General features: G+C 40.4%; 2 protein-coding genes across 2 annotated transcripts; one reads left to right on the forward strand and one right to left on the reverse strand.

The window, feature by feature from the left end:
- The first annotated feature begins 136 nt into the window (after positions 1 to 136).
- On the forward strand, positions 137 to 4,328 carry LOC129810791 (protein mago nashi homolog). Its single transcript, XM_055861679.1, has 5 exons — positions 137 to 334; positions 837 to 895; positions 1,036 to 1,146; positions 3,884 to 3,966; positions 4,098 to 4,328. Exons 1-5 carry the CDS (start codon positions 244 to 246, stop codon positions 4,195 to 4,197), a joined length of 444 nt encoding a protein of 147 aa, XP_055717654.1. The 5' UTR covers positions 137 to 243; the 3' UTR covers positions 4,198 to 4,328.
- Positions 4,329 to 4,495: 167 nt separating this feature from the next.
- Positions 4,496 to 10,063, reverse strand: cpt2 (carnitine palmitoyltransferase 2). The gene is made up of 8 exons (XM_055861678.1): positions 9,576 to 10,063; positions 9,172 to 9,252; positions 8,972 to 9,078; positions 7,686 to 7,947; positions 7,125 to 7,461; positions 6,575 to 6,985; positions 6,118 to 6,412; positions 4,496 to 5,967 (listed from the first exon to the last, which is right to left on the reverse strand). The coding sequence occupies exons 1-8, from the start codon at positions 9,749 to 9,751 to the stop codon at positions 5,639 to 5,641; spliced, it is 1,998 nt and encodes a 665-aa protein (XP_055717653.1). The 5' UTR covers positions 9,752 to 10,063; the 3' UTR covers positions 4,496 to 5,638.
- Positions 10,064 to 10,698: the final 635 nt, after the last annotated feature.

Below are 10,698 nucleotides of genomic sequence, written 5' to 3' on the forward strand. Positions count from 1 at the left end.
TGAACAGATCAGTGAGGCACATTCTTTGGGACCCAATCATTAAATAATATGGTGTTTTATTGACATCTACTGGTTAAAATACACGCTAAAGCACAGCCGGTTTGTTCTGACATCATTGCAATGCGACCATTCATATGCTATAACAAAAAAAGCGCCGTTCTGCGAAAGACCATTTAGTTGGAGGTGTGCTTTCGTTGATTCCGATTCTCACAGACTCTGTAAACACTGCATTTGCGGTTTATAATGTCAACAACTGACTTTTATTTGAGATATTATGTCGGGCACAAGGGCAAGTTTGGACACGAGTTCTTGGAATTTGAGTTTAGACCGGACGGTAAGTTATGCAGCAATTTTAGCCTGTCAATTAGCATTAGCTAGCTAGCAAAGTACGCAAACGACGGCTTGCTAGCAGCATTTCCTCATTGCTTTTAGCGGAATTAGCATTTATAGCTAGTATTGTTTTCTGTTCTAAAATCATGGCTTCAGAAATACTGTAATTGCGTCGTTACGTCTTAGTCAGTGCTTATTTCTGTACCATAACCTCATTCATCTATTCTGGCCAGCTAACTAACTTAACGTTAGCTAATTACAGTACCAACTTAGTTAGGCGCTAGATAGCTATACAACTAACGTTAGCTAACTTGGCTATGGAGCTATTTCTAGTTAGCCAACAGATTTTGACAAATAGCCTAGAAGGTTTTACAGCAGGTTTAAAAATAGTTAAATGTGAACTAGCTACAAGAAAAGACTACTGTGTAACAGTGCAGTGTGTCAATAATGTAACAACATTCATAACGAACGTGAAGATAACACGAATGTATTGATTGTATTTTCAGGTAAACTGAGGTACGCGAACAACAGCAACTACAAGAATGACGTCATGATCAGAAAAGAGGTAACTTATCAAATTTAGAAAGGACTACTTAGTTAAATTAAACTGTGTACTGCCCATCAATCGAATTTCTGTGTGAGATGCTGCTGTAGCAGCAATTTAATATGCCATAGAAACCTTATTGTGATTGTTCTCCAATACAGGCCTATGTACACAAGAGTGTGATGGAGGAACTGAAGAGGATCATAGATGACAGTGAGATCACCAAGGAAGATGATGCATTGTGGCCACCCCCAGACAGAGTGGGCAGACAGGTCGGTTCACCCACTCACACCTACCTAAATACTAGTGATTGACACCGATATGGAAAATCTATTTGATATCATATTGGTTTGTAGAAAATACATTGGATTTGATTTCAGGTAGCTGACTAGTGGTGCCTATTGAGCAGCCTGATGGTCTGTTAGTTTTACTACTACCTGTGTATGAGTTGCAACTGTGTGAATGTTCACTTTTCTGTGAAGTCTAGACAACTGCTTGGAGATTGCACATTTGGCAAGGTGTGAATGTTCTTGTAGCATAAAGCTACCTAACCAGGTCGAATACAATGGGAAGCCCATCCAGTTGATGGTCCATCAGGAGGCATTTAAATAGGCTAACTCAAGTTTTGTGCATGCAGGAACAGCCATGTATGCTTTTTTTTTCTCCTCCGGAATATTGTAGGTTAACTAGTGCTGAGCGATTATTACTTTTTGAGGTCTGGTTCATAAAAAAATAAATACTATTTGCTGTTTTCAATTTAAGTTTGAATGTATTTTAACAATAAATGCTTTGTGTTCAATACGGTAACAACACATAATAAAACAGATGGTGGGACAGTCCACTACTATCACTTATTAGGCTTTAACCATTTATTCACATCACATAAAGACAATATTTTGTTTCTTACATATTTGTTTTTAGTATGATGATGACTTTATTATTTAATTAAACCACAATGATGGTGGTGACTGCTAGTGCTGCACGGTATACTGATTACTGAAACTTGTGTACTTGTTTGATGATTAAAAAAAACTTTGTTACTACAATTTTGTGTTATGTTAGGTACTTCTGTCAAATGTGTGTCACGTGAATGAGAGGATCAAGTCTGTATCAGCGTAGCCCCTTGATAGCACGAACAGCAAAGTGTCACATACTCATTCATTGCTAGAGCTGTTTGGGGTTCATTGTTAGCTACCCACTCATGCTGCACAGAAGTTTCCAGCTTTAATTGTAGGCTAACTTTCCAGCTAGCTTACAGCATAATTCACTACCTTAGTACATTGTGTGATAATAAGAAAACCGTAACTCAAAAATGCTGATTTCAAAACTGTTTGTGACCAACAACATTATTAATTAACTGTCTCCCTCGCCACCAAAAATGTATTCAGTTCTTCGTCTCCCTTGCCTCCTGTCTGGTTTACATTTACATTTACATTTAAGTCATTTAGCAGACGCTCTTATCCAGAGCGACTTACAAATTGGTGCATTCACCTTCTAGATTGCATAGCCACAGTCAGATTCCACAGCTACGATCTGCTTTGAGAATGTCATTAGTTTCTTAGAGGCAGTACACACTTTTATAAAAGAGATTGCTTCTATGCAAATGTTGATCCATTAATATAAAATGTTCTCCTAGCAGTTGCCAATAAAAATTATTATTGAATGGAAGGGATTGTTTGTCATCTGTAGCCCCATGAAATCAGCTAAAACAAGTTCAATAACATGCACACACTCTTATTGAATAATATGCATTCACTTGTATTGTGAATAGACCTAGGCTACATCTTGATTTACCCAGTTTCAGTAGATTTATCATGCAAATAAATTATTACCATAATGTTTTGTACTTAGATTGGTAAAAACAAAGTCAAATTGGTTGTTTAATTAATTAATGCATACATGACTGTATCAAATGTAATGATTTGGACTCAAAAGATGCCCAACGATTGAACAGAGCAGTAGCTGAGTTTCTGTCAGGATCAAGTGCCATTCTGTGGCCGGATAATATGCCTTTTTCTTTGTGACAACACTGGTGACTGCCTATAACTGCGTATCACTTATTAATAAGCCATCCTTTATTCACTTTACTTTAATAAAATATTTCTATAGTGTGTTACTTATTTCATTCCAAGTCATCTCATCTTTACTCAGGCATTAGCAGCCAGCTGTCTATCTCTGTTCTCCCCAAAGAGTCAATCTAGCTGCCTGACAATCACTATTTCAGTAGTTCTTCAAAGTAGATAAGGCATACTTTTAACATTGCTAAATATTAACTAGCAATCAATTAGTTGTAGAGACCGTAGCAACTGCTCTTCCTACGTGTTTGTCTGATGGAAGGAACCAATGAGAACAGGCAGCTGTAGGGGCAATGGATTCTGTTCATTGTAGTTAATTATGTTTTTGCACTTTTTCTATGATGAGTTGGACAACATGTCCCGGAGAGAGATCTCTCTAAAGAGCTTCTGTGTTGAGCGACAGAAAAAAAAAACTGAACAAAGTGGAATTCTAATGATTGAACTGACGTCGGTCAATTAGTTATTTAAAAAATGAAAATAAATCAATTCAGTTAATTGCCAGGACTAAGGTTAACAGAAAAAATAAACTGATATCAAGATATGTCTTGCTCATATCGATATCAAATGATATCCTATCCAATTATCTATATTGGTGCCCACCACTTCTAAATACGGAAACTTACAAAGCATGGAGGTTGACTGAGGCAACGAGTCTCTTACTTATTGTGCTCTTGGGAAGGGCTAGCCATGAAAGTCAAGTCTGTCATTGTTTACTTAGTGATGGTAGTCTTCTAGGGGTTGTGACCTCTGCTCTCCACCACAGACATCTGTCCAATGAAAGACTTTGAACCAGTGTTCAAGTCTGACCCTTTCAGCACAAGATGGGACTCCGGGCACAACCCCATAAAGTTACGATGATTTAGTAAACAATGTTTATTTTTATGGCTTGAATTACTAATAGTATCTGAGTGTCTTAACTTCTTAACTCTTTTAGGAGCTGGAGATCGTCATTGGCGACGAGCACATTTCCTTCACAACTTCCAAGATCGGTTCCTTGATTGATGTCAACCAGTCAAAGTAAGTACAATAATACTCAAATTATATATCCTTCAAAGATCCCAATGGAACTCAGATCTCCACAAGTGCATAGTGGGGTTGATGTGGAATTAGGTGCCAGCTTCTAAAGTAAATGCCATTGTGTTTTCCAGGGACCCAGAAGGTCTCCGCGTGTTCTACTACCTGGTTCAGGATTTGAAATGTCTCGTCTTCAGTCTCATTGGACTACACTTCAAGATCAAGCCCATCTAAGAGTGGAGGTTGTTTTTCTGTTGAGAAATGTTTTAATTTCATTTTTTGATTCATGTATGATTACATTTGTACATTTGCTTTTGATCGATCAGTCTTTTTTATTTTAAATAAATCATTGGAAAAATTCCAAATGTTGTAATAGCCTTGCTTTTCTATACATTTAAGTGTTACTTACTGGAAGCCATAGCTGTGGTTTAGTCCATTTTGATAGAATTAAAAAAAGGTTGGAGAAATGCACACTACACTACCTGCTGCTCAGTCATGTCGGTTTTGAGACAAAGAAATAGGAGTCTCTCCGTAGAGGTCAGCCTTTTTTATTCCAGCACCCAACTCCGTACACAGATCAACAGAAAGTTGTTAATTACAATCGAGCAAAATATATTAATTCGTCATTCCAGGTCACATTTAGTTTGAGTTGTTTACACTACTTCAGTAAAGCTGTGTGAGAAACATCCAGTGAACATTCCATAAGGCAAACCATCTGCACCTTATATTTCCACATCAAAGTTGGAATAATACTGTGAAAATGATAATGCCCTTTTAGTGTAAGCGCTGTTTGAAAAGACTGGATTTCAGCCTGTTGGTGGGATGGAGTTTTGACCTTCCATGGTGACATCCCCAATGCGGTAATTTGATTAATAGATCGCAAATTTTCCATTTTCCCCACCCCGCAAAAACAGTCCTAGTAAAATTTTTGCTTAAGCTGTTCTTTTTGACCATTTGTTTATTAAAACGATCACAGGTACTTGTTACCTAGAAAGGATTTGATATTGAAATAACAGCTGCGTTAGATCTTTGCTATTAAAGGTCCTAGGTATTGCTTTAAAACATTTTACATCACGGATATCTGTAAATTGTAATACAATCCTTTGACAAGGCTTGCTACAGCAACGAAAAATGAAGTGCTACTCTGAATATCAATATTACTAGATTTAATTTCCCTATCAAACTGCCCTTTACATGAGGACATTCATTCAAAAGCACTGGCCTTTATTAGTAAAGGTTAGTACTATAAAATGTGAGGCTTAATTTACTAGGCTCTCGATAGATTGCGATGCTAGTTAGAAAAGGAATCAACATTGGATCAAACAAACACCTGAAGCTTTCATTGTTTTTGCCTTCATTACACTAGTGTATTTGGTATTTCCTTGGGTATTATGAATCTGTGTAGTCAGCTACTTGACAGTATAGGAATATGACCTCTACTGAAACATGCAGAGCTTTTTTGATATTCCCTCTTTATTAACCTATACCAGTACTTCCAACCCACACTACGCCTCAGGAAATGTGCCTTTTAAATCCGACATTCATCTCACTGTACTATACAACTGCAGTCGAAATCATCCGAACTACAACAAATTTAGAATTTTCACTTCATGTCAATGCCTGACGGTGAAAATTCAACTGAAGTGGAAGTTAGGATTTGCGGTAAAACTTTTCTTTAGCTGAGAGGCTTTCCTTCCAGAACAGAGAAAATGTCCTCCAGAGACTTATGAACACACTGCAGGAACTCATGAACATTACGCTCTGGGTAACTAGACACATTGCAGCCGATCCACTCATCATGGACACCGTAGCCCACCCCGAATCCATTGGGCACCACAGGGGCAAAGCCTCCCAGGTTAACGGCAGGGCTGGTGAGGGTGCTGGTGGAGAGGATGTTGTGGTTGATGGCGGCGTAGGCTGGGTCCTGGTACAGGCTGTGTAGGGCTTGGCCCTTTGAGTTGGCCAAGTACTTCATGGCAAACAGATGCCGGTCAAAGCCTTGGGCTTGTGGGGGAAACATTCAGAAAAACACAAGAATGTAATATCTGAAATGACTGATCAAATTTGAGACCATAACAAAAACATTTCACTCAAGTACATTCTATTCAACTCAATGATCAAATATCGTATAATCTAGAAATAAAGTGGACTGACCCATAGCTGCCTCTTTGGTGAGCTGCCCGTGATATTTGGAGCATTCGCTGAGCATGCCTATCAGTTGCTCAACGCTGTGTTTTCCTGGCTGTTGCACGAAGGCCTGAGCACAGCGCTGTGTGTGTATTGTAGCAGGCCGGATGGTTTCTGTACGACCATGTCTGAATGCTGCGGTGCTGCAGGACTCGTATGTGGCCACCGTCTGCCCATACTGCCTCAGGAATCCCATCTGGAACGCTAGCTGAGCAATGGCATCCGGACTCAGCTTCTTCTTCTTCAACTGCTCCTTCCCGCCCTTAGATAGATGGATGATAATTTTTTATCCAAGGGAAAATGTATTTGTCAGCAGCAGCAATATATCCAAAACATACAAAAGGATAGGGGGTGACAGCAACAATAAATATCAGTGCAAAATGGTTGCAACAATGGTCAGGTTCAGTGCAATCGATCCATTCACCTTCATGAACTGCATGGCGTCTATGGTGAGCTTGGATACGGCTGCGTGGAAGTTCTCTTTGGCCTTGATGACCCCATTCTCCAGCTCTGCGTCTAGGTTGAACTGGAGTCTCCTCACAGCTGAGGCTGAGTCCACGGCTGCAGGCTGAGAGCCAGGGTTCACCAGTGGTTTCTCCGTAGAGTCCTTGAACACCTCATTCTGGAAGCGGAGAACAGCCACGCCGTCGCCCCACGAGTGCTCGAAGTTGATGGCGGCGTTTCCGCATTTGGCCATGATGATGCTGAAGGACTTGTCATACCAGCGGTTGGTGCCGTCCCCGTGCAGCATGTTGTGGGAGATGTGGATGTGGTCGTTCATGCTCTCGTCGTCCAGACACAGACAGAAGAGGGCACTGTCCACCAGACCTAGCACCTGAATTGAATATATTTAAAAAATATATTACATTAACAACAAGCATTAGATCCCAGAAGACATCATTTAAAAAATATATATTTCCAAAGTGGTCCTTAATGGTAAAAGACAAATGTTTGAAGGATATCAAAATATTCACCTCTCCGTTCCCAGTGGTCAGGAGTTTCTCCCTCAGCCGGGCCCATGTGTTCCTGTTCTCGCTGGTCAGCAGCCCCAGGGGGTGGGCCGCGGCGGGGGTCGGGTCCGACAGGATGTGCTTCAGGTGGGCCTGGATCTCCGCTGGCTTAACCAGGTTCCCATCGCGGTCCATCACATCAAACACGTACATGTTGCCTCCCCTCATAACTAGTAGGTGGCGTCCTTTTGGGTCGGTGAAGAGCTCGTCTTTCCCTTGCTTGGGGATGCGTGTCGCATTGAAGAGGCGGAAGTACTGAGACATGTCCAGAGGGTAGGCGTTCACCATGAAGGCTCCATACCTGTAAATCAAATAACATCAAGCATGTAACCATTTGTGAACCATTTCGTAATGTTTGTTTGGATTATTTATGTACTTTATTTTCTTGGTCTCCTTTTTCACTTATTGTAAAGCCCATCTAGGAACTGATGCTGTATATTAGTGCAAGCTAAAGCATGATGGTGCATCTTGCTGTTGATGATTCAATGTGAACAATGTTTTAATTTTATCTGTACATTTCATTACCAGGACAGGGAGGAGGGGACCCAGCTGATGAGTTTCTTGAAGCTGTCCGTGTCGCTCTTAGCTGGGTTCAAGTGGAACACCTCGGGTTCCAGGAGTCCAGCGCGCAGAGTCTTCATGAAGCGCACAGCGGAAGCCACCATGTTGGTTGCTCGCACTAGCTGGTTGTTGTACTCCCTCTTGGGGTCCGGGTTGAAGGACATGAAGGGGTTGAAGTTCAGCACTACGGAGTCTCGCGCTGACAGGTACATGTCGAACCATGGGGCTAGGAGGATGATGCGATGACTAGTTAAAATAGGAAGGCCCTAAAAATTGCCAAAGACTCCAGCCACCCTAGTCATACTATACGGCAAGTGGTACTGGAGCGCCAAGTCTAGGTCCAAAAGGCTCCTTAACAGCATCTACCCCCAAGCCACAAGTCACTTTACCCCTACCTATATGCTCATATTACCTCGATTAACCTGTACCCCCGCACATTGACTCGGTACCGGTAACCTCTGTTTATATAGCCTTGTTATTATTTAGCGTAATTTTCCCCCCAACTTTATTTAGTAAATATTTTTCTTAACTGCATTGTTGGTTAAGGGCTTGTAAGTAAGCAATTCACCTGTTGTGTTCGGCAGTGGTGAAAAAAAGTACCCAATTGTCATACTTGAGTCAAAGTAAAGATATCTTAATAGAAAATTACTCAAATAAAGTGAAAGTCACCTAGTAAAATACTACTTGAGTAAGTCTAAATATACTTAAATCTCAAATGTAAATGTAATTGCAAAAATATACTTATGTATCAAAGTAAAAGTATAAATAATTTCAAATTGCTTATATTAAGCAAACCAGACAGCACAGTTTAATATATATTTTTTATGGATATCCAGGGGCACACAAACACACAATTTACAAACAAAGCATTTATGTTTAGTGAGTCTTCCAGATCAGAGGCAGTAGGGTAGACCAGGGATGTTCTCTTGATAAGGGCGTGAATTTGACAATTTTCCTGTCGAGTACTTTAGGGTGTCGGGGAAAATGTATGGAGTAAAAAGTACATTATTTTCTTTAGGAATGGTGTGAAGTAAAAGTTATCAAAAATATAAATAGCAGATACCCCCAAAAAACGACTTAAGTAGTCCTTAAAAGTATTTTTTACTTAAGTAGTTTACACAACTGGTATTTGGTGCATGTGACAAATACAATTTGATTAGAAAATACAGGGTTCTATGTCCGAACAATGGTTATTTCAAAGTTACATAGGTTAATATTGTGAGGTTTCTGTTAAAATGGGAAAATCATACCCGATATGTAGCTGGTGTGCTTGTTCTGCTTGTCTTGCGCTACCAGCTCCTCATGCATTTGTTTCCCCACTCCATTCTCAAAGTCACGGGACAGTTTCTCTGTGGTACTGAAAACGTATTGAATGTGTGTGTGACAAATAATTTACAAGGCACCACCTCAAGTGTTAAGTGTGAGTAACTGGAAGGTGACTGGTGCTTACCTGAACTGGTCGTCATCTAGAAGAGGCCGCTGAGCAGCCAGATACCTTTTGATTGTATCCTCCAGTTTTGGAACTGGTAGCCTGTAGAATTTTGGATTGTTATTGTATCTGAAATAAATGCTAACTACGGCAGTGCATGGTATATATTTACAAACAGCTCCCTCCAGTGGCTATCCTGTATCTCATTCAGATCCATGTGCACTTTCACCTACATTCCCTTTCGTGCCATGAACAGTCACCTTCTTACAGAATTAGAACTGATTTTAGCACACTTGGTATATTTCAGAGAAAATATACTGTCTAAGGCATGATACTAACAACGATGGACAATGCATTAGGAGGAGGTAAGAAGTAACTAAATAACCAAAACATGCTATAAATGAAATTCACATTTCTTTACATACCTGGGTAAACTCTTCTGGTAGTGCATTGTAGGCACGATGCTTTTATGCAGGTACTCTCCATCTTCGCTGCTGTAGCTTCGTTTGTTTGTCAGTGCTGTAGAAGTGCTTCTCAGAGGATTCAGATTCACAGGTTTTCTGAGTGTGGCACAAAACTGCATGGTGAGCAAATTCGCCATGTCTACTAGTAATCTTTTTTCCTATTCTCACAGAAAGGGAAGGCTCGGATAGGGAAAACTTGCAGTGACCGAGCTACTTGCTTAGCTGTGTATGGCAATTAAATTGGAATTTTTATCAGCTAAGTGCTATAGAATTTCCTTGATTACAAGCGTATTCAATCAATGAATGAGTTAGTTAGCTCTCCCGACTGCCCAGTAGATACGTCTTTCTTCTAAAGCTTCCAGTCTTACTGCCTAATAGGATGACAATAGAGACAGACAGAAATACATTGACAAGAATTTGTAACAGCGGAAGGAGGAAGTGTTTTACAGGATATTGACACCTTGTGGTACGTCAGCGGGGGAACATTACCCACTACCCAGTTTGTTTCCTATGGCGCACTGCAGACCTCTGTTTACATTTACTGTACTTTGACAAAGTAAGTTTCGTATACATGATTAATCTCACACACAACATAATGATAAATAGTGTACATGTTTGCTACCCAAGGTGATGTTTTACTCATAATAATATGTTTTTCTTTTTAAAATTCAGGGGGTATTGTAGATCTCTGCCTGACCACAATGTGACAAATAGAAAGGGTTCAAACAAATGTTTTTTGTTACTATTTTCTGGAACGAAAAGAGACAACGTTCAGTTTTAGTACTATACCAGCAGAGGGCAGCATATGCTTGATCAGTGAATGGTTTGGTCTGGCCACGGCAAGCGTTCGCTCAATGCTGTGCTCCCCCTATCTAAAACAACAGACTGTCACTCGCAGCAGTCGGCAGTAGCAAAACATTGTCTGGCTTACCTCGGCTTGGAAAACTGTTAGCCTATCATTTCTGTTGGGCGAGAGAGTAATCAAGCCAACTTGAGTTTGACGCTCTGCCTTAAATCCTCCCCCACCTGCCACCAGCAGCAGCCACAGCATCCATCAATTTCCCCTCCTTGGATCCATCGCTCA

This window comes from Salvelinus fontinalis, chromosome 14 (assembly GCF_029448725.1).
Source record: "Salvelinus fontinalis isolate EN_2023a chromosome 14, ASM2944872v1, whole genome shotgun sequence".
Classification (NCBI taxonomy): domain Eukaryota; kingdom Metazoa; phylum Chordata; class Actinopteri; order Salmoniformes; family Salmonidae; genus Salvelinus; species Salvelinus fontinalis.